Consider the following 24866-nt stretch of genomic DNA (forward strand, 5'->3'; position numbering starts at 1 on the left):
TGGCCAGGACATTCTCCAGATCTCTCACCAATTGAAAACGTCTGGTCAATGGTGGCCGAGCAACTGGTTCGTCACAATACGCCAGTCACTACTCTTGATGAACTGTGGTATCGTGTTGAAGCTGCATGGTCAGCTGTACCTGTACACGCCTCCAAGCTCTGTTTGACTCAATGCCCAGGCGTATGCAGGCTGTTATTACGGCTAGAGGTGGTTGTTCTGGGTACTGATTTCTCAGGATCTATACGCCCAAACTGCGTGAAAATATAATCAAATATCAGTTCTAGTATAATATATTTGTCTAATGAATACCCGTTTATCATCTGCGTTTCTTCTTGGTGTAGCAATTTTAATGGCCAGTAGTGTATATTCAGGACAATGGAAATTGAAATGTCCTGTGGTGCCTCTCCTGCTCCCAGTCGGCCGGTTTGACAACCTGCCCCTCTTAAAAAAGAAATCTCGCAATTAATAGCGAATGGAATTATTTGTAATCGGGAGAACAAGAACTCTTCAGAAAATGTGCACTCTTTATTGCCTATCAGCTAATAACTTGCTGTGTTGTGTGACATAAAATTAAATATAGGCTACATAAAGACAAGAGACAAGCAAGAAAGCACACATTTCTTCAATACATAACTCCTAGCATTTTTTCTCTCTAATCTTGCTACAGCTTTAGATGGCGTGCATTCCTTTCTGCGAAAGAATCTATTACCTCGTCAAAGTTTTGCTGCATGAAAAATCGAAATGTCGTTATCTAATACTGAAAAAGCTGTTAACACAAATAATACCCAAGACTGGTGTGGTTTCTCGATCTGATTACGTCTATTTTGTCACTGTCTGCTAGATAAAACAAAATAGGCCTTTCTAATATGCAGCAATTTTGTAACATACACCAAATAAACGATACTGTTTTGGCACAAATGGCCATTTTTATAACACGACAGAATATAATTCACGAAGTACCAATATCAAATGCCTATTAGGCCTACTACAAGCAAAAAACTTTATGTTAGGAAATAGTTTCACATTTCATTCATACGCGCCAGTTTCTCAAGCATGAAATCGAAAAGTAGTGGGCTATTACGAAATTTTTATATAAATTTGGAATCATCTTATTCTTCCATAATTTGTGTGATGTCCCCGTTTCTTCTCCTTCCTCGTTCTAACAAACAATCTTGTCATCACCAATTCTGTAGCTATTCCTGCCATTGTCAAAACTAGTTCCCCCATTAACTTCACTAACCCTGCCAGAATCACAGGTTTAGTTATCTTCTGGTTAGGCGTCATTACGTGTTCGCACAACACGTTTTCCCCGTTACTTCTAGAATAGAACTTAAGCTGCTGCTAGCCGGGGACTGTACAACTGGTCCTTACTAGTGTAGCGATGTGGCCAAAATTTTTCTGTCAAAATTTCATTTTCTTGGATACACCGAGATGATAATACGTAATCTTTCTCTCCTGTTATTCCTATGAGCCGTTTATTCCCATTCTGGTAGTCTGAATCTATGGATTTCGCTAGTAATTATAACATTACTGATCATTCGCAAACCCAATCAACCACATAATCGGACAGCGATTGGCATTCATCCGTTCGGCTTTACTCCGCTCAGCTCGTACAGCCCCATCCCCTTTTATCTATGGAAAGTTTTTTCTAGATGCGACGAGGATTCTCCTGACAAGGACATCACGTACACTACTATGCATTCGGAAATCAACTTAAAATGTGTTCATAAACCAACAAGGAAGGGTTTCTAAATTATATGTATAATCGACAGACAAACGTGAGCTGGGTGCTAGGTGCTTTGTGAAACAAGTTTCTTCCCTCAATAATATGAATTTGGCACCCCCTTTTCACGGTAGCATCTAGCTCCTTGCTGCGACGGCTTGTATAGCCAACAGCCACATTCCTGTAGCCAGAAGAGGGAGAATCTACTCTCAAACGCGACTCATTTGCGCATGCGCATGAGCCCGCTCGTAACTGCTAAAACGAATCTACTGTAAACAGTTGTGACTACACGCTCATCGGAGGCAATTTGTTGTCATGAAGCATTGCATAGTCTTTATAAAGCCTTTAACACATTTTGCTGTTGGCAGATGCTTGCATGAACACTGTGTGACGTCGTTGTATATGGCGCCCTTCCTTTTGCAATTTAAGTAATTTTCGTTTTTTCTGTCGTTTATGTTTTATTGTTGAAGTATTGTTCTGCTTTTGCAATTTAAGTAATTTTCGTTTTTTCTCTCGTTTATGTTTTATTGTTGAAGTATTGTTCTGCAGTAGGGGGATACAGTAATATCCTTTGTTGGAGTATCGGTTCTTACCAGTCAAAATAACAAAAATTTAACTGAAAACTAAAACAATGAAAAATTCCCGGGTTTTTCCCGGTTTTCTCCCGGGTCGTATACACCTTGTCTTCAGTTTTTCTTTGAAAGCGCGTCGATTACAGTTAAGATTTTTGAATTTCAGTGGTAGCTTATTGAAAATGGATGCAGCAGTATACTGCACACCTTTCTGCACAAGAGTTTACCGAGGGAGGTGGCGCAGTGGTTAGCACACTGGACTCGAATTCGGGAGGACGACGGTTCAATCCCGTCTCCAGCCATCCTGATTTAGGTTTTCCGTGATTTCCCTAAATCGTTTCAGACAAATGCCGGGATGGTTCCTTTGAAAGGGCACGGCCGATATCCTTCCCCATCCTTCCCTAACCCGAGCTTGCGCTCCGTCTCTAATGACCTCGTTGTCGTCGGGACGTTAAACACTAACCACCACCACCACAAGAGTTAAGAAAATTCTATCCAAATGCAGGTTTGATTTCTGCCAAGTATTAACTGAGTGAAAACTGCTTATTCTTGGGAACATTGTTAAGAAAAATGACAGTAAGGAATATATATATAATTTTTTTTATGTCAAAATACCCAGACTTGTGAACAGGGGTCGACAAGGGGTTAGTGAACTTACACCACTTATTGCCTGAATCGCCCATTTCAGAGCCAAAAATATCCTTTTAGAATGGGCAGAGTTACCCCAAAATATAATAGCATACGACATAAGGTAATGAAAATAAGCTAAGTAGACTAACTTTCGTGTCGAACAATCTCTCACTTCAGATACCGTTCAATAGTAAAAATGGCAGAATTAAGTCTTTGAACAAGATCCTGAATGTGGGCTTTCCACGATTGTTTACTATCTATCTGAACACCTAGAAATTCGAACTGTTCGTTTTCACCAATCGTATGCCCATTCTGTGAAATTAAAACGCCAGGTTTTGTTGAATTGTGTGTTAGAATCTATAAAAACTGAGTCTTCCTGTGATTTAGCGTCAGTTTATTTCCTAAAAGCCATGAACTGCACTATTTGAAAACAAGCCAATGTTGCACACCACATCCTTTACTACAAAGCTAGTGTCATCAGCAAACAGAAATATTTTAGAGTTAACAGTAATACTAGAGGGCATATCATTTATATAAATGAGGAACAGGAGTGGCTCCCAACACTGATACGTGGGGCAGCCCCCACTTGACAACAACCCACTCAGACCCCACATCACAGCCATTCTCAACACTGTGAATAATGATCTTTTGCTGTCTTGTTTCTAGAGTAAGAGATGAACAAATTGTGAGCTAATCCCTGTATTCCATAATGGTCCAACTTCTAGAGCAATATTTTGTGATCACCACAACCAAATGCCTTAGTTAAATCAAAAAATATGCCTAGTGTTCAAAACTTTTTGTTTAACCCATCCAGTACCTCACAGAGAAAAGTTGTTAAACGACTTCAAAGCCGAACTCTACATTTGACAGCAAATCGTGTGATATAAAATGATCAATTAGCCTTACATACACAGCCTTTTCAATAACTTTCGCAAACACTGAGGGCATAGAAATACGTCTAAAATTGTCCACATTATCCCTTTCTCACTTTTTATAAAGCGGCTTTACTACTACTTTAATCTTTCAGGAAACAGAACATTCTTAAAGGAAAAATTACAAATATGGCTAAATACAGTGCTAAGACGTGCAGCACAGCACAGTACTTTAATATTCTGCCAGGCACTCCATCATATCCATGAGAGTCCTTAATCAGACATCAATCTCGGAAAGGCATTTGCCAAGAGAGTTACATGATTCCCTGTAGAAACTAAATTTTTATTTAATTCCACCAGCAATGCTCATAAAATGAATGTTAAATACTGTACATATATCCGACTTATCAGTAACAGAAATATTTTTACTACGAACTAACTTTATATTGTCGACCTTGTGCTGGTGACCAGATACTTCCTTCACAGATGACAATACGGTTTTAATTTCATCCTGTTGATTAGCTATTCTATTTGCATACCACCTAGTCCTTGCCTTGCTAATAACATTTTTAAGCACATTTTTAAAGGACTACTGTAGCTCAATTGTGTCTACTTCTAACATATTGATGTAATTCCCACTTTGTTTTACAAGATATCTTTATGCCACTAGTCAGACACCCGGGCTGCCTATTACTGCTAGTACCCCGTTTTGAACGTTCTAATGGAAAGCAGATCCCAAAGAGCATGAGAAATGTGTTAAAGAGAGCATTATATTTATCATTTATGTTATTAGCACAATAAACATCCTGCCACTGTTGTTCCTTGACAAGGTTTAAAAAACTCTCTATTGCTTTTGGATTAAGTTTACTGCATAATTTGTAATAATATGTGACATTTGTTTGAGTTCAAAAACCTTTTAGTGTTAAAATTTGTGCATCATGGTCTGAAAAGCCGTTCACCCTTTTACCCACAGAATGTCCATCTAGTAATGAACAATGTATACAAAATATTGTTACGGCTGTGCTACTGTTTCCCTGCACCCTAGTTGGAAAAACACAATACGCATCAGATCATGTGAATTTAGGATATCTACCAACATCTTTTTTCTTGCACATCTTAATTTATACTGAAGTCCCAATTATAACTAATTTGTGGTACTTCCTATAAAGTGAATCAAGAACCCTATCAAGTTTGAGCATAAATACTCTGAAGTCACAGTTAGGGGACCTATAAACAACAACAATTAGAAGTTTAGTTTCACTAAATTCAACTGCCCTTGCACAACATTCAAATATCTGTTCAGTGCAGTGCCGTGATATGTCTATGGACATATTTCATTAGAGGAAAGATAGATACCGCCTATAGGAAAATTAGAGAGGCATTTGGGGAAAAGAGAAGCAGATGTATGAATATCAAGGGCTCAGGTGAGAAACAAGTAAAAATTAGAGAGGCATTTGGGGAAAAGAGAAGCAGATGTATGAATATCAAGGGCTCAGGTGAGAAACAAGTAATAAGCAAAGAAGGGAAAGGTAGATAAACTTGAAGGCAATATTACAGGAAGGAAACTGGAAGAAGAAGAAGATGAGATGGGAGATATGAGACTGAGAGAATAATTTGACAGAGCTCTTAAAGATAAAAAAAAAAAAAAAGGCCCCGGGAGTAGACAACATTCCATTAGAACTACTGACAGCCTTGGGAGAGCCAGTCCTGACAGATTTACGAGACAGGTGAAAGATGCTCTGACTTCCAGAAGAATGTACTAATTGCAATTGCAGAACTACTGACAGCCTTGGGAGAGCCAGTCCTGACAGATTTACGAGACAGGTGAAAGATGCTCTGACTTCCAGAAGAATGTACTAATTGCAATTCCAAAGAAATCAGTTGCTGACAGATGTGGAAATTACCAAACTACCTGTTTAATAAGTCATGGCTGCAAAGTATTAACACGAATTTTTTCCAAAAGAATGGAAAAACTGGTAGACACTAACCTTGGGGAAGATCAGTTTGGATTCCGGAGAAATGTATAAACACATGAGGCAATACTGACCCCACGACTTATCTAAGAAGATAGGTTAAGGAACGGAATATACGCTTTGAAATGTTGAAGGTAGCAGGGGTAAAATACAGGGAGCAAAAGGCTATTTACAACTTACAAAGAAACAAGATGGCAGTAATAAGAGTCAAGGGACATGAAAGAGAAGCAGTTGTTGGGCAGGAAGTGAGACAGGATTGTAGCCTCTCCCTGATGTTATTCAATCTGTATATTGAGCAAGCAGTGAAGGAAACAAAAGAAAAATTCAGAGTAGGTATTAAAATCCATGGAGAAGAAATAAAAACTTTGAGGTTCGCCAATGGCACTGTAATTCTGTCAGAGACAGCAAAGGACTTGGAAGAGCAGATGAACATAATGAACATTGCCTTGAAAGGAGGATATAAGATGAACATCAACAAAAGCAAAACGAGGATAATGGAATGTAGTTGAATTAAGTCAGGTGATGCTGAGGGAATTAGATTAGGAAATGAGGCACTTAAAGTAGTAAATGAGTTTTGCTATTTGGGGAGCAAAAAACTGATGATGGTTGAAGTAGAGAGGATATAAAATGTAGACTGGCAATGGCAAGGAAAGCATTTGTGAAGAAGAGAAATTTGTTAACATCGAGGATAGATTTAAGTGTCAGGAAGTCGTTTCTGAAAGTATTTGTATGGAGTGTAGCCATGTATGGAAGTGAAACGTGGACGGTCAATAGTTTAGACAAGAAGAGAATAGAAGCTTTCGAAATGTGGTGCTACACAAGAATGCTGAAGATTAGATGGATAGATCACATAACTAATGAGGAGGTATTGAATAGAATTGGAGAAAAGAGAAATTTGTGGCACAACTTGACTAGAAGAAGGGATCGGTTGGTAGGGCATATTCTGAGGAATCAAGTGATCACCAATTTAGTATTGGAGGGCAGTGTGGAGGGTAAAAATCGTAGAGGGAGACCAAGAGATGAATACACTAAACAGATTCAGGAGGATGTAGGTTGCAGTAGGTACTGGGAGATGAAGAACCTTGCACAGGATAGAGTAGCATGGAGAGCTGCATCAAACCAGTCTCTGGACTGAAGACCACAACAACAACAACTGAAAGATAAAGATGCTAACCTAAATTTTCTTAATTATGGCTTTGTTTGTAAATGCAAAATATTGTGAACATATATTGGACAAGCATGACCTACTAGTAAACAAATGGAATAATACATTTTATAAGATTTAATGCATTGCGCGAAATCACTTATTAGATACCATTGGAATTACGGAACTTTCAAAACAGGAATATAAAACAAGAGGATTGTTTTATTTCAGTAATCCCCCAAAGAGGTTTGGGTATCTGTGAGAGCCAAAGCTCTTCTTTAGAAATAAAAAGTTTTGCTTTCAATCAAGGGTTTTTCAGGTATCACTTTACCTGAAAGTTCCAATCTGCATCATCTCCCAAACTATTGGTAGAAAAAACATGTACACCAAAAAAACATATACATATGGAAAGATCAAATGTCATAAAAAATATTAGAACGTACATAACTGGATTAACATTTTAAGGTATTATTTTATAATATTCATAAGAATAGTTTCTTTATCATTTATCAGTCATGCTCACTGGGATAATTTGTCCTTGACAAAAATGCTGACAAACAGTTTATCAATGCAATGGCTTTCACTGTAAGTTATGTGCCAGACCATGTTTTAATCTAACACAAAATAATCAAGATCCTTCCTCTTAGACAACATTAAGATAAAATATGACAGCGTTAATGCAAATTAGATAATCCAATGATTAAACTGGTCAGCTTTTGATAAAAACTGACAACACATATTCAAATTAAGACCAACTTTAGATAAATCTTTCATTATTATTCTCACAGCAAAAGCATATTTGAGGTTCTACTGCATCTCATAGAAAACCTTTGAAATAAATGCAGGCATATGTGGTGGAGGAGCTGAGACTGTCATAATTCTATCTGGTGTAGCTCAAGTATAATTTCAAGAAAGTGCTACGTCCTTAATAGTTGCAGTACAGGTTCGAGTCCTCCCTCGGGCATGGATGTGTGTGTTTGTCCTTAGGGTAATTTAGATTAAGTAGTGTGTAAGCTTAGGGACTGATGACCTAAGCAGTTAAGTCCCATAAGATTTCACACACATTTGAACAGTTGCAGTACAATGTTTAATCAATGTGACGAACAACAACAGAAGCAAAACAAAGATAATGGAATATAGTCAAATTAAATCAGATGATGCCAAGGGAATTAGATTAGGAAACGAAACAGTAGTAGACGAATGTTGCTATTTGGGCAGCAAAATAACTGACGATGGCCGAAGTAGAGTGGATATAAAATGTAGATTGGCAATGGCGAGAAAAGCATTTCTGAAGAAAAGAAATTTGTTAACAATGAATATAGGTGCAAATGTTAGGAAGTCTCTTCTGAAAGTATTTGTCTGGAGTGTAGCCATGTATGGAAATGAAACTTCCAACAGTTTAGATAAAAAGAGAATAGAAGCTTTTGAAATGTTGTCGTACAGAAGAATGTTGAAGATTAGGTGGATAGATGACATAACTAATAAGGAAGGCTGAATAGAATTAGAGAGACATGACTTGACCAAGAGAAGAGATCAGTTGGTAGGACACATTCTATGACATCAAGGGATCACCAATTTATTGGGAAGTGGGTGGAGGTAGAAATGGCTGAGGAAGATCAAGAGATGAATACAGTAAGCGGATTCAGAAGGATGTATGTTGCAATTGTTATTCAGAGATGAAGAGGCTCACACAGAACAGAGCAGCATGGAGAGCCACATCAAACCAGTCTTCAGCCTGAAGTCCACAACAATAGATCATAGATATAACATTCTGGGGAAATATTACAGAAATGGAAAAAGTTTTTAAATTACAAAAATCAGCTGTGAAGTTGATCTGTGGTGTTACAAATAGGACGTTACGTAGGCACGCATTCAAGGCCTTTGAGATATTCACACTCAAAAGTAAGTACAGTTCCTCACTGATATCTATAATCAACCACCAAAAACTTTTCCAAAACAACTGTGATTTTCACAATCACGACACAAGACAAAAGCACAGCCTTCACAAAGATTCAGTAACTCTCAACAGAGCAGAAAAAGGAGTTATCCAGTCTGGAATAAGAATTTACAATAGGGTCCAACTGAATATTAAAAAGGACACCGACAACCCTCATCTATTCAAGAAGAAATTGAAACAGTACCTCATAAATCATACTGTATATAATTTAAATGAATTTCTAGAGCTTCAAGTTTCGAGTAAGATGTGTTATATCCAAATTTTATTTAGCATCCATGTATCTCATCATTATAAAATGATACAGGTTGTGTCATAGATGACCTTACACAGATAAGAGGGCATGAAAGAATTACAATTGTATGTTGGCTAATAACATATTCTTATGCATAACAAGAAACCATACACATAACAATCGTGACATACAAAATTACAATAATAAATGAATACCATTTATTCTCACATGAGCACTTCGGGGTCACTATGATGAAGGAAATTAGCTGCTCTATTCTGCAGGAAATAAGCTGCCCTATTCTGCATGCTGATGGTTCAAGTATTCCTTGACACTATAAACACTCTTGCTAATTAGCAGGTGAGTTCTTTTCTGGTGTGGAATTTTGATATTCTTTTAATTTCCTTTGGTAGTTCACTGAACAGAATTTTAGGTTGATACAGAATACTTTTCTTTTGCGTGAAAGCCTCTATGAAAATTCTGTTTTCTCATTTTGTAATTGTGGACTTACGGCTGTTTGACACAAAATGTTCCTCATGTGCCTGCAGAAACCAATTACTTTCATAATTATACATACATGGTTGGGTCATGATTTTTTTTAGTTCATTGAAAATGATGTAATTTGCATGCTAATGATGTAGTTTTGTGTGTCTTGTATGTATACCATCTGCAGTAGGCTATTTTGTTTTTCTTGAAGACCTGCATGTAACATTGTATTCCTACTAATAATGTCTCCAGTACAATATTGTTTGTTTTTCTTCTTTTTTGTCTATATAATATTGTATTTTTGACTTGTCCTTCATTACAACATAACTTTTGACAGAATGTAATTTAGTGCAACCAAATAAAACTCAAACTATCAATCAACTACATACATAATGTCTGTGGCCATAAGTCTTAATAATAGTGATATAAACTTCGATAGACGTCAGGAAAATCTACAAGAACATCACTGATTGGAATTTTTCACACCATTCTGTTTTCCAAATGAAAGAGTAAGCAGTGAAATATTTTCAGCTATGTAAGTGCCAGTCAACAAGGATTTCAAAATTGTTGCCAAATCGCTTATTATTTATAAAAGCAAAACGCATCTGGAGTTACATTGCAGTCAACTCAAGATAGATAATCTGTAACAACAAATGTTAACAACTGCTGCGGAAGATGGCCACACAAACAAACGGCTTATGTCTGGGGAGTAAAATTTTTATTGATGTCAACAAAAAGTAATCATTACGATGGTGTATACACAAGTACTGGCCCTGGAATATGAAAGCAACAGTACAATGTAAAATCAGACACAAAATTACTAGTGTGACTGTATTGTCTGCAACAAACTTAGGCTATTATTGAAACTTTCAATAAAACATTGCAACATAAGGCTAGTTTAGCTTCTTTGTTAGCTTTGGTATAGTAACCTACCTAACTCTAAAGGTAGTTTTCTGATCATGTTTCCTTGTAAAAGAATAACTTCCAGAAACGGATGATTTCCAATAGTTCTTGGTAGTTCTGTCAAATGGTTATTTCTAACGTCGAGCCATTTTAAAGAGTTTAGACGTTGAAACAAACAGTCCGGTAAAGTTTTCAATTCGTTGTTGTTTAAATACAGAAACTGCAGGAAGCAGAACATTTCAGTTATTTCATGGTAACAGTAAACAAAAGCCGAACAATGTAAGATCATGCGCATTACCTTTAGAAATTTAAAATGATTCAAAACACAATCTGGGACTTCCTCCAGGCTACTGCTACTAAAATCTGCGTGATTAGTATTGTGATCCCTGTCACACTTCTGCGCTGAAATTATATTCTGCATATCGGTGTTCTGATTATTAAAATTAACTACTTGTGTATGAAAATATTATGCTGCCTTCACAAGAGAAACCTTGTCTTACAATACACAGTGCCTCTCCATTCACAAGATACAAGGTGTTTATAGTTCGGAGTCATGACGACAATTAAAAATTCCGCCAGAGTTAAATAACCGATGAAGTCGCTTAAGTACTGGTCTTACATTTTTTTCATATATGAAGAGAGGTCCAGAGCAAATTTACAATACAAAATTTATGTATCTAATATTTTAAAAGAAATTTCGGTTTAATTTACATATTAAATTAGAAAAGTTTATATGTAGCCAGTATGTCAATGTGGACGTAGTACGTACGACTTATGCGATCCTAACGGCAGAACCCAGTATTATACCACTTAATATGGCGAATGTTAGGGACAGTGATACATCGTTGTGGCTTCACAATAAGCTTGGTACGTCAAATGATTCGTGGACGGGTGGATCAATTACCTCGCAGCTCAACCCCGAAGTTCTAAAAAACATTAAGGACTGTTTTCCTGACTTGCAAACACAAGTCAAGCTTAAATTACTTCTGTCATTCTTTCACATACCTCGAAGGAACGTAGACGAGGTATGGTTTACAATGCAGTGCGCTTAATAAGTTGTAAAATATATCGACGTAACATAGGCTGATAAGTGACGTAACGAACAAAAATGTTTTGCGATCAACTTGTGTTTGAAGCTGGAAGCCTTGGTGGAAGGAAGACAATAGAAGTGAACTGCAGTACATACCAGTGTTACGGTAAACTAAGTAGTTAATGCAGTGAAGTTCTTATATAGCTTATTGGTTGTCGCCGTCTGCTTGATAAATGTGGCAATTGTTACTCCCAAAGGTTCTTTTCTTTGCAAAAGTAAACTGTGATTTTCTGCTGTGGTAGTGACAGCGATTTTTGAATTTAGATGTTCAGCTGTAATTATGTTATTTAAGTGTTAGGAAACAGCAGATGACACTGTCTTGAAGAACGATACGTGTATGTAGATCGTTTCGTACTACATACTTTTAAGTTGTAGAGTTAAAAATTATACCCATTGAAATGCTTAACGGTCAAAGCTAAAGCTGCATGCACCAACTAAATTGTAAGTATTTATCTAGTGTTTTCACAGTCGTTTCCGGTTGTATATGTAGTAAGATTTCGTTTGTTGTATTTTCAGTGCTTACGATTGGTTGTGATATTTTTGATATGCGCGCGCTTTGTGTGTGTGTGTGTGTGTGTGTGTGTGTGTGTGTGTGTGTTCTACGACAGAAGTATATTACGGTAGCTGAAATGATATTTGTGCCGTCGAATGCCCAAAGCTTTACAGTTTACCAGTTGCTCATATAAGTGAGTAACCGATTATTTATTAGTCACAATCGGGTTTTCAAAATATATTTTTATAACCCTACAAGTTGTTGTTGTTGTTAATGTAGATTATATTGACGTATGTAACTGATGGAAACCAGCCGGCGTTGCAATATTGAAATACTATTCATCATGTGACTTACTCAAATGTTTGTTCTATTCTCGAAAGTGTTTGTAGATACCCTCCATTTCGCCGCTCGTTATTGAAGCAATGAATCAGCACTTCTGAATTCTATATATTTTATTGTGCACGATTAATTAACACAATGATCAGGTCACACACACACACACACACACACACACACACAAAACTGTCAAAACTTTAATGTCAAATACTAAACATAATATGCTAATGTTTGTGTGTCTGCTGTCCAAAGCAGACTTCAAATGTTAATCTGAAATCTGTGCCCCCCCCCCCCCCCCCCAGACTGCTGGTATTCATGGCACATACTGCTGGTGGGTCATTCCATATCAAATCACCCAATAAAAAATAAATTTTACACCCACCTCCTTAGATTTTCATGAAATTTGGCTCAAATGGTTCTAATACCATCCTGACAACACCTGCAAATTTTTTTTGCTGTATCTCTTAGTTTTTCTTTAAATAAATTTTTAAAGTTTTTGTGTTTTGCGTTTTCCGAACCTTCGGAAATGGTAAATTTAATTTGTATTCAAAACTTTAAAATTGCTTATCTTAAAAACTCTTTTAGATAACATCATGAATTTTTGCAGCAAGTTTATTTATTATACATATTTGAAGATAAAAATGATACTATTAAAATATATTAATACTTTCTATGGAATATATATATATATATATATGCCTTTACAAATGTCTGCTTGTGTCTGTGTATGTGTGGATGGATATGTGTGTGTGTGCGAGTGTATACCTGTCCTTTTTTCCCCCTAAGGTAAGTCTTTCCGCTCCCGGGATTGGAATGACTCCTTACCCTCTCCCTTAAAACCCATATCCTTTTGTCTTTCCTTCTCCTTCCCTCTTTCCTGACGAGGCAACAATTGGTTGCGAAAGCTAGAATTTTGTGTGTATGTTTGTGTTTGTTTGTGTGTCTATCGACCTGCCAGCGCTTTTGTTTGGTAAGTTTCATCATCTTTCTTTTTAGATATATTTTTCCCACGTGGAATGTTTCCCTCTATTTTTTTATATATATATATATATATATATATATATATATATATATATATATATATATATATATATATATATAAAAACTGATGTTTTGTTTTATAAGAATTGCAATATCTAGAGTCTCAGACCTGATAGAATGCTCAAATTTGTTTTAATTTACTCTTAAACATATAGGCTACTTGATAAAACAAAAATAATGATGGCTTTTTAACATGTTTATTAATTATAGTAGATTACATTAGAATTATGTACAAAGATAGTGTTCTTACAACACTTATGTATAATCCAACTTATTGCTTGAAACATTGAATTTTTTGAGTAATTTTGTCTTTTTAATAAACATTAATGCTGATTCAAACTGTTTTTCCACTTCATCCAAGAGCTTTCAGTTCTTTTGATACAGACTTTTTTGAAGTAATACATTCTTCCAGTGCCGCTTGATTGACGTGCGTCTACTACACAGACTATGTGCTCCAAAGGCACTATGCAAGAATTTTCTCTTTCAGGCCAATAAAATGATGCAGCTGGTCCTGAAGGATGTAGAAATAGAATTTCTGCATCTTCTCCATCATTGAATATTGTTTTTACCTGTCCAAAGTACCAGTTACCATCATGATTTGCATGGTTCAACACGAACCCAATCAGTAGAAGAATGGAATGAAAAGACTACGGAGGGTTTTACACTATCTGTAGTCCTTCTAATTTCAAGGTTGTTTGTTGGAAACTTCTTGTTCCAGGAATGTTTCCGGTTGCTGAAAAAACGTTTTTCTAGTTTTAACCGTAGCAAATCAGCTTCTTTTTTGTCAATAAAGTGAAAATGAATGTTTTCAATATTTTTTTCACAAAACTTGTACACATCGATTGCTGTCATCACAAATTGACTTCCCATGACTTGTTGCAAAAAAAGTGTTGGGCCTTCAAATTAAAGTCTCTCAAGTGTTCAGTCAAATTTTAAAACTGTTTCTATTTTTGTACTGCCCAGCACAACCATCTGTAAAGTAGTGAACTGAGTCAATGTCAGTATGATGTAATGACAGCCACTTTGTAATTTCTTTTTGTACAAAGTTAACAAAACCAGTGTCATGTTCTTGGTCATCACTAATAAAACAGTGGTTGGAACCAAAAACATTGTTTTCCTCATTTCCTAGGAAAACTCCAACTGGGTGCAGAGTACAACCACCTCTATTCCAGTGGTAACTTTGGATCTCATTTTGTATAACAAAGGAATAATTTTCACTGAAATCCATCACAATAATTGCTGTTTTGGGTGGTGGGTCTTCTTTCAATCTTTTAAAGGCTGCTGATTGGGATTTTGCTATAAATGAGTGCGGGGTGAGCTTTTCCAATGACCTAACCAATAAAGAAATGTAGTCTTCAACACTGATAGACTGTTTGATCATTTCTGCCCTGTCTGTGTTAACCCACTGACTGATTACAATTTCTTCTTCTAAATCATAATCTTCACTTAGTTTTTCAGTTAAGTACTCAGTTAGTGCAGCATTTGCAGGACAGCTGTCGCAGTGATGTAGCATGCAGTTTTGGTTTTCCGTGTTGCACACAAGCATCTTAATTAGGTCTTTATAAGATTCTTCAATTTTCACAGCATCCAATAACAGTTTAACATTCTGGTGGATACTGCATACACATACAGTGTGTGTGCCTGCAGCACCAGCAAGGATACACCATTTAGGTGTCAAGAAACAAAATTTTGAAAATCCTACTTCTACCTCGGGATTATCCAATTTGAAAGAATAATAGAGTTCTCTCAAGTTACACAAAATGAGTCTTTTTTGCATGTACACATTTTTTTGAACACTTACTTTGTCTTTTGTTCCAGGTAGCACTCTGGAACTTTCATCCTTTTCATAAAAATCTGTTACAAGTCTTACTGTATTTTCAGAAAGAGTTTTACCTTTTTTTGGACCAGGAGTTTCCAAAATGCCCTTTTCAGATTTTAGCTTTCTAGCTTGTCGGACCATTAAATTCTCTTACATTAAATTCTCTTACATTAAATTTTCTTACATTAAATTTTCTTACATTAAATTTTCTTACATTAAATTTTCTTACATTAAATTTTCTTACATTAAATTCACTTACATTAAATTCTTTCATCACTTTATTTCGACTCCAACAGATGACAGCTTCTCTTTCATAAGAGAAATCATTACATCAAAATCCTTTGCTTTCTCGACCACACTTGTATCTTCTTCATCATCAGAACTTGGTGCATCATATTTTAATGCTTTTGAAACCGCCTTTTTTTGCAGTCTTTTCAATACTACTAACCTTCCTTTTAAAATAAGACCCTTTACTTTGTTCTGACAAGCCACGAAGCTTTATTGGTGTTAAACCTAAATTATCAAGAGCAATGTTTGTTTGTACAAGGGATTCATTTCTGGATTCCAATGATTCTAATTCAACCATGACTTCATCATCTGTTTCACTTTCATTGACTTCAACTCTTAATTTTTCCTCACAATAGTTACGGCATGTTGAGCAAAGCTTTTGTCCAGGTTTTATGCTACTATTTATTGTCAGTAATTGTTTAGAGAGATCCAAGCCTACACTTCTCAACGACTTGATGGGCTTTTTTTTTGTGGGTCTACACATGTTGTTTGATACTTTTCAAAAACATTTAAAAAGTAGTAGCTGTGGTGTGAACATATATTCTTAAATTCACACAGATTAATTCCAGATCGTAAGTGGATCTAATTTTTTTCTTCCTCACTCAATTCAGGTACCACTTGTAACTTTTTTGAAGGTGTGTAGGTTGTTTGGAAACAGTCGGATTTTTTAAATAGCCCTACACTACAGGTTTGAATATCTGACATACTGATTTCATTTTTGGTCTGATTACTGTTCTGGTTACTTTTATAGGATATTGGAAAAGAATCACTGTAAACTAAGTAACAGTACTTACTGAAAGTTCGAATAAACTTAATAAAATACTATCCAAGCACTATTTAACACTAATAATATTTTACATCAAAACACAGGAATAACAAAACAAAATCCAAGCATACATTGTTACTCCAAGAAGACAAAAACTTATTTTTGGTGTCTAAGTCACTTGGTACTTTTTATTTTTAAAATATAATTAATATTATTTAAAAAATTAGATAACTATTGAACAGGTTAAAAAGCCAACATAATTTTTCTTTTCTCTAATAGCCTATACAATTAAGAATATTTTAAAACAAATTTGAGCTTTCCATCAGGTCTGAGACTCTAGATATTGCAGTTTTTGTAAAACTAAACAAAAAAAACCAACAACTACTTGTAATTTTTTTTCATTTGGAAGATTTTAATATATCTTTATGGTAATTTTTTTAACATTTAGATATAATACACAAACTTATTCCAAAATTTCATACTGATATCTTGAGTATTCTTTAACATACAAATTTTTTTAGTTGTGAGGACATGTTTAAGTTAAGATTTCAGACTGCTGAAATAACGCCAAATCTAAAAACTTTAAAAATTTATATAAAAAACTATAAGAGATAGAGCAAAAAAATTGTACAAGTGCTTTCAGGATGATAAAAGAAGTAATTGTACCAAGTTTCATCAAAATCTGACATGGTTGGTGTCAAGGCCTGGGTGACTTGACATGGAATGACCCGGTATCTCCGGTGTTCCTTTCCAATTTGCTTGTTGAGCCAAGGGTGACACTTTCCCAGTCCCTCCATTGGTCTGCTTTGGAGTCAAGGGTGCATTTTCTTCATTTTCCTCACAAACTATAGCAGTGTTTGATGTAAGCAGATACGCTGGATTAACTCACTGAGTGACACCGTTTGTGATTTGTTATATTGTAACTAGCCTATATTGTATGTTTGTCACATTTTAAAACCTGGAACAGAGCAGAGGATGGGGTTGTCACAGCCGATGTACTGCATCCGTTCTTTCCGTTACACGAAAGCTTGTTTTCAGATCTCTGTGTACGAAAATTGTATGTCCTCCATGGCACAATGCCAGTGAAAGATGCAGCCTGTATGTCTAGGTCGTTATTTACTGTAGCTAACATAGCAGTTCTGTCGTCCTCCGTATTTCTTGTGTTTGAAAACAAATAAAAACACCTGATTGTATGAGTGTAACATCTCACCAAATACCATCTGTGCTTTTGATGCCTCTAATGTCCAGCTTACAAGCAGTGTGGAGGCTCTGTATAACCAGCAGCAGTGTGGAAGTCCAACTCTCTTCATAACACATAAGTACAGCTGTCAGTGTCCAGTGCTGGCACTCTACCATCCTGTTGCTTGCTGAGTGGTAGGTGGTTGTTTGTTGGTGTTGGAACCTGCATAATGTCGACAGCTCCACAAACAGTGTTGATTTGAACTGATGTCCTCAATCTGTAGTATGTGCAATGGACAGCTAAACTGTAATAGCCATGCTGTTAAAAAAAATCTTCCTATTGTCTGCCAAGACCCAACTGATTGGGACTGCCTCTGCCCATCAGGTGTATCTGTCAGTCGTGGCAAATATAGTTATATCCTTCTGATTAAGGCAGTGGATCGACACTGTTTGAATGTACATTGCCTCTGGAAACTCTCCCACCAGCTTGTGTACGTATTGGCTCACTTTACATTGGCATGCTATGCATGTTCTTGACAATATTCCTTTATGCTGGGCCACAGAAACCTTTTTGTCAACGGTTTAATGCTTGTTTTTGTTCCTGGATAGGCTCATGTATTAATACTAACAAAAACCACTTTGTGTAACTTTTTTGGCATGCAGTGGCTGGGGGCTGGTTTTGGAGAATCGCGCTCAATCGTGTACATAGCCCTTGAAAGTAGCACCAGTTTAAGCTTTAGGGTGTTAAACTACTTTGTAAATATTCCTTCAACTGTCTGTCAATAGCCTGTGTTGCGTTGAGTTGCTTGTAATCAAACTGTGCACAAGATGGCTCCAATTTGTGAGAAAAAATCGGCTACTGCAGTCTTCACCCTTGCTATGTGCCATGTGCCCATGGTCAACTGGCCGATAAACTGAAGCTGGCAAATTGATGTGGGTAACAGCTAACGTTGTGTTTGCTACAGGCAGTTGTTATAGATTTGTTGTGTGTAATGATTACAAGAGGCCTGGCCTCCACATAAGGGCAAAAGTGTTCTGTGGATTTGTAAATGTCAAGTAGCTTCTGGTCATTGTGCTGCACCTGATTTTAGCCTCCTCGAGTTTACGAGAGAAAAAATCCAATATCTACTAGTGCCTTGCTGCATACTGATTGAGACATGCGCTGATTGCCTACAGGCTTCCGTCTACCACTATCGCTAATGCTTCATCTTGAACTGGATGGGCCAAAAAAAAACTTATTTTTGCAACCTTGCTTTCACATTTTCGAAGGCTCCATGCATTTTCATTGTTCATGGCAGAGGACGTTGACCTGTTGCGTTGTCACGTGACAGTGCTACCATAAGTTGTGGATGAACCTCTCTTGCTCCTGGTAGATGTTGCAATGGTACATAACAGTTAATGATGAGTAGTTGTCTTCCAAAGAGCAGTTCATATGAGCAAACCAGTTGCGTGTTTACTTGCAGTTACTCCTACTTCAGGCACTTGGGTTACGCCCGGCTCTGTTTAAAATAAAACAATAGCTCGATGTAGTCAAGTGGTTGAGCCATGTATGTCTGCTTTGATGCCCCGCAGCTTATTTGCTGCAAATAATAACCTGTAGCTGCGACCCTGCAGTCAAATAGCCTATGCTTTGGCTAGTATTGTAAGTTAATAAAATACACAGAACAACAAAATAAAAGTTAAATGAATATTATCAGACATCCTATTCTAACGTCTGTAATTGATGTGGATTGCAGAGCATCGTGTTGAATAATGTTTATTTAAGAAAGGACATATCAAGTAAACGGAATGTGGTACTATGATATTCAATCAAAATATAGGCAGAAAATACCCTTATCAACTGCAGTAAAGCTAGGTTGAGTGTGTTACGAGAATGGTGGCACAATCCCAAACTAAATAGTCATTAAAGATACACAAAACTAAGTTCCTTTCATAATCACAGTACACGAAATATTCATCAGCTCAAAACAGTTCAGAGTTCAATATGACAATGCACAAATTAACTTACATGATACAAAGAATCACAACTCATGCTCTGTCTATCCTCAGTCCTGTAAATCCAGCAGAAGTAGTTGGAGAGTCAAACACGGGAGTACACTCAAACCTCTTGATTAGAAAGCCCCGTCAGAAGTATGATAGCGGCTGTTCACTGCCTGGAATCAAATAGCTCAACAATCGAATCACGCATATTACTGCAGGCCAGGCAGGTCTGCCTTCTTCAAGAACTCCATAAAGTGTCCAGAATTGCTCCCTTGAGCTCTTCACTTGAAAAGTCCCAGTCTCCACTTAATTCCTATAGTGTTCCGCTACTGTCTGTTTTTTCATTGGCTGAAGTCCAGCCCCACCAAAAATACATCGTCCTAAAACTTCATGGGCATGGTTTGATTCAAGTTGACCACTTCCTGAACTAAATTAATATATTACAACAATATTGAAGTAAAGAAAAATCATAAACATTTGTTGCACTCGGATAATTTATAATAAATATAAGTAATGGTTGGTTCATAAATAAATAGGCCAGTATTCTTGCGCAAGTTTGCTCATGTTAAATGACTACAGATTGTCCTTATATATTGTTTAAATAATATTTGGCATAATCCATATCACTTCAGGTAGGGGGGTTACCTTCATAGTCTCGGATGTTATTGAATTTAGCGTATGTTAAAATTCAAGAGTACATAAGGAACACATGGTTTTTGTTTTCTCCAAAAAAAATTCCTGTCCCTAGATACAGGCCTCCTAAGATGACACTGCGAACACCATTTTGAAGATGCGAATTAAAAAAAAAATTTTTTTAATGCTGTATTTTTTTTTTATCTGAAAGATAATTGCTTTAAGATTGCAATGGTATCCTCCGTTTGGACATATCTGTCAAAGTTCTTCTACTGTCGCCTTTTGAATTTTTTTTTATAATTTACAGATTCCCCCCCCCCCCCCCCCCCCCAAAATGCCAATCCAGAAAAGTTAGATTTTATCTGTTGATTAGTACCATGTAGTACTCTATTCTCTGTAAATGAGAGATTCCACTTTTAAGTTGCACAGGTTTTATGGTAAAATTTTTTTTTAAAATTTTCAAGGGTACTGTGTGTCTTCACTAAAGTTGTTTCTTACTAATTTATTTGTTATATTGTTCACTTGTATCATCTTTGTTGCAGTTATTCCTTAAAACTTTCTTTGTTGCAGTTATTTCTTTTCACTTTCGTTGTTGTAGGTATTTCTTACTATTTGTTGTAGTTTCTTTGTCATTGGTGTTCATTACAGGTTTATTTATTGTAGTTTTTCACTACTAATCTGTTTACTGAAGAGGCTTCTAAGAAATCTGAGACCATCCAGTGTGTTCTGTGTTTTCGTGAGGAATTTGTCACTTGACACGGTTGCAGTGTGTTTTGTGAAAAGGACTGTTCGAAATGTCTTCTGAATGGGGCCCACAAGTGAAGATGTTTCCAGTGCCGACTTTTCTGTGTTCTAAAGGTTTTGACAGAATAACGACAATGATAGTACCTGAACAAGGTGAAGCCTCCCATGGTGCAGATTTTGCATCAGTAGAGGAAGAATTATATACCCTGAATCAGTCAACTACAGAGGTAGGTGTAGGTAGGTGTTAGTCGTGTGTGTGTGTGTGTGTGTGTGTGTGTGTGTGTGTGTGTTGGGGCTTATGGGTGCTCAACGCCGAGATTATCAGAGCCCTGACACATATTAAAAGAAACATAATACGGACAAAATTAGTAAAGTGGAAGCATACAAGTAAAGAAAGTGAGAAACGGTGAAAAATACTGTATAAGAGAATGAAACGTAAGTAAAATGAGAAAGGAGTGTCAAGGACACCCATCGTGGTCAGTGAAGTCGAGTCATAAGCTCTGTGCATCAGGAATGCACAGAGAAATTACTAAAGCTATGGATGAATAAACTACAGCAAAACTGACTACAATCTTTAAAGTTGAAATTCAATCTTCAGAAGGAAAATGAACAAAAGCACTCCTTCATCTCTTGCCAGGAATTTTTCACAAATATCAACTCACCTGTTGAATATTATGCATCCGACAGTGAAAAGGTTATCTATTATTCCAGAGACATTTTCAAGGAAAACAAATTTGAACCATGTTCCATCAGTATCGAAGTACATGGTAGAAAAATCAAGAAATGTGAGGTCTGTAAAAGGAGTCTCTGGAAGACCAGTTACCTGTTACGGTCATCCTGTAGAAGCAGCTCAAGTACAAATAGTGCAGTCATTATATCTGGAAGGTAAATGGGACTGTTCTCGCCAGAGTGCCAACAAAAAAGACATTATATCTGTCAAAAAGTTGTGAAAGTAAAGAGGTACATGACTTGCAGTATTAAAGAAGCTTTTGCAAATTATAAGAGCAACTATACAACTTCACATATTGGAAGATTAAAATTTTATGCACTATGACCTAAGTGTCTAGTTCCACACCCACCTAGAGATGTCTGTTTATGGAGGTACTGCACAAAATTTGAACTTTGTGTGGTAACTTTGAAGAACTTACTGGAGCATGTGACACCTTGGTTGAGCATGTAAGTCAATAGTAGTCTGTGATGTAAAGTGAGAGAATTGTTTGTTTCAGGAGTGTGGTGACTGCCTTGGAAAAGGAGGACTGTCTTTACAGACACTTGGCTGTGATGATGTAGCACATAACGCTGCAGAAATTATGTATGCGACATGGGAGGAAAATAAACTAATTAAGAAAACTGTTGCCTTTGACAGTTTCATTGATGAACTCGCTAAATGGTCAGTGAAAGCAGTAACACGCCAACATCTGAAGAAATTGCAATAACACATTTGCAGAAGTGAAAGGATGTGTACAGGCTGAAGAACTATGTTTAATGCTTCACTGTTATTTTTCTGATAACTGGTCTGTAGTGACACAGCACATGCTTTGCTAGCAATCCGCAAAATTTCATCACTTTCCAGCAGGGGCAGAGAAGATAATGATTATTTCTGATGGTGCTCCTAGTCATTTTAAAAACTGTTACCAGTTGTTTGAATTAAGTCGCTTGACAGTGCTACTAGTCACGGGAAGGGGCCTTGTGGTGGTGCAAGCGGCCTGCTGAAGCACCATGCTACAAAACATAATCTTTTGAGACCAAATACAGCTGTGATTAAGAATGCTGAGGATTTTACGAGAGTCATGTAATCTTTTGTCCAAAGAGGAAATTGAAGAATTCGATGAGTGGAAAAAAGAATGGTCCAAACAAACTACTCCTGTGAAAGGAATTCAGAAGACACATTTTTGGACTCAGCGATGGGTGAACTCATATTGCATGCACTTTAAAGAGCAAGAAAGAAGAAATTTCATTCGTTCAGCCAACGCCTCACAAACAGCAGGATAATATTCAGATTCACAACCTGAGATGGGGGATGTTTGTGCCATGTGTGTATGACTGTGACTGGTGGGTTGCAGAGATTGTAGACAACAGTTAAGAGTTAAACGAAATTTTAGTGCACCTTATACTACTGCATGGACCAGCTGCTGGATATAGATTTCCAGCTGAAGGACAGCAACAATGCCAGTGCTCACTTCCTGTTCACAATATTTTGGAGATTGTAAGTGCTCCAGTTCCTACTGGATCAACAGGAAGGCATCACTCTATATCAAAGCAAGATACTGAAGCAGTGGAGCACATTGAGTGGCTATTTTCAGTACAAAGCAGAGTGCACAGAAGTTGTATAAATTGAAACCTTTAAGTCTTTGGACCTTTCACATACATTTTGGAACCATTTAAAATGTTTGAAAAATGAGTCTCTTATTCATCTTTCAAAACTAAAATTATGTTAAGCAAGTGTAGGTTTTGATTTTTTATGAGCCTGTCATGTGATATTGTGGTAATAAAACAGGTTTATCTATGGCAAAAATTTCAGTGGTTTATAAAACCTGTTCAACCTACAAGTGGAAGCTCTCCTTTTCAGGAAATGTATAACTATATTGTTCTAGTAAACGGAGAAAAAAAAATCAAAATTTTATAGATTGGCATTTTTGAAAAAAAAAATTTTCCATAAATCATTAAAAATGTTCAGAACACTATAATAAAAGAACTTTGACAGATAAGTCTGAATGAAGAATGTCTTTGTAATCATAAAGCAATTACCTTTCAAATAAAAAAAAAAAAAATCCCAACAAAATATGTAGAACTGTTCTAAAGATACAGCATTTTACAACTGTCTCCAAAATTTGCATCTTCAAAATAGTATGCGCAGTGTCATCTTTTGGGGGCTGTATGTCACAGCAGAAATTTTTTTGGAGAAAACAGAATAATACGTATTCCTTACTTAGTCCTTCATTTTAATGTATACTAAATTCAATAACATCCAAAACTATGAAAGTAAGGTTTTTTCCTAGCCTGCCTGAATTGATAAGTACTTTGCCTTAGGCCTGCTTGACAGAAGCCTTTTGATTCCCTGTTCAATTGTGGTGTCCGCTAACACATTTGACTCACCACTTTCAAATTAGCACAGTTTGCAATCAACTTTCGAATTAAGTTACTAGCAAAATAGTAGACTGTTAATTAAATAAATACACAAGTATGACAAAATATGAGGTATTCATGCTGTATTCAGTTGTTGTGTGATTGTGGTCATTTTTAAGATTTTCTGACACCCTGCCATTTCCTGGAACATATTCTGCATAAAGGCAATGCAAGCATTAGCCGTCCATATTCTCAGCTTTGGGATTTACCCATATTCAGTCATGCTGCTAGTCTTTGTACCTGGACTCGCTTGTACTGGTCACTTCGGTGGAAGTTGGAACTGCTGTGATGCACCCTGAGACCTGAGCCCACTAGTGTTCAGCCTTACAACAAATTCATCTTACTCATACCAATACTGGCCCCCTGCGGGCCTGGGGGTTAGAATAGGCACGAGGTATTCCTGCCTGTCGTAAGAGGCAACTAAAAGGAGTCTCACCCTTGCAGGGTTTGACCTCCATTCTTCAAAATTTTCCTGAAGAGCGAGCCAATTGGGGAAGGGTGCCTTACATGGTGCATCATGTCAATCGTGCATTGAGATCTTTAGCCCACTTCCTCATCAAGGCATTGCCGTCCCACTCATTCTCCATCTCTTGGGTGAGGACTCCTTACTGGGTGCATTTTCCTCCACCCACTATGCAGCATCATTTTCTGCACTGCCAATGACTGTAGAATTCTTTGCACCTCATATCTAGCTCGGTAGCCAGCCCATTGTGGTGGGGCCGCCATGTACCCTGTTGGTTGTAGCCCCCTTACTACACAGGGATTGCTCTGCTGATGCCTGCGCTGTTAACTCCCCAAGTATGCCAAGGACTAGATGCCTGTCATCCTGGGGCATCGGGACTCCCGGCAATGGCCATCCTGCCAGGTGATCTTTGCTGCGGC

General features: G+C 36.9%; 2 protein-coding genes across 4 annotated transcripts in view; one reads left to right on the top strand and one right to left on the bottom strand.

The window, feature by feature from the left end:
- Positions 1–11034, bottom strand: part of LOC126473788 (uncharacterized) — a 151102-nt gene extending 140068 nt beyond the window's left edge. The window contains exons 1-2 of the mRNA XM_050101062.1: positions 10788–11034; positions 10520–10709 (exon numbers count right to left, since the gene is read on the bottom strand). Coding sequence (XP_049957019.1) covers positions 10520–10709; positions 10788–10910 — 313 coding nt within the window. The 5' untranslated portion in view covers positions 10911–11034. The remainder of the gene's footprint in view (positions 1–10519; positions 10710–10787) is intronic.
- Positions 11035–11298: 264 nt separating this feature from the next.
- Positions 11299–24866, top strand: part of LOC126474928 (negative elongation factor A) — a 152462-nt gene continuing 138894 nt past the window's right edge. The window contains exon 1 of one of the 3 annotated variants that reach the window (XM_050102441.1): positions 11299–11514. In XM_050102441.1, coding sequence (XP_049958398.1) covers positions 11305–11514 — 210 coding nt within the window. In that variant the 5' untranslated portion in view covers positions 11299–11304. Of the gene's footprint in view, positions 11515–11537; positions 11686–12161; positions 12266–24866 lie in introns of those variants that run through there. The other 2 variants (XM_050102442.1, XM_050102443.1) reach the window with 2 other exon arrangements.

The sequence above is a fragment of the Schistocerca serialis genome, chromosome 4, assembly GCF_023864345.2.
Source record: "Schistocerca serialis cubense isolate TAMUIC-IGC-003099 chromosome 4, iqSchSeri2.2, whole genome shotgun sequence".
NCBI classification, from domain to species: Eukaryota; Metazoa; Arthropoda; class Insecta; order Orthoptera; family Acrididae; genus Schistocerca; species Schistocerca serialis.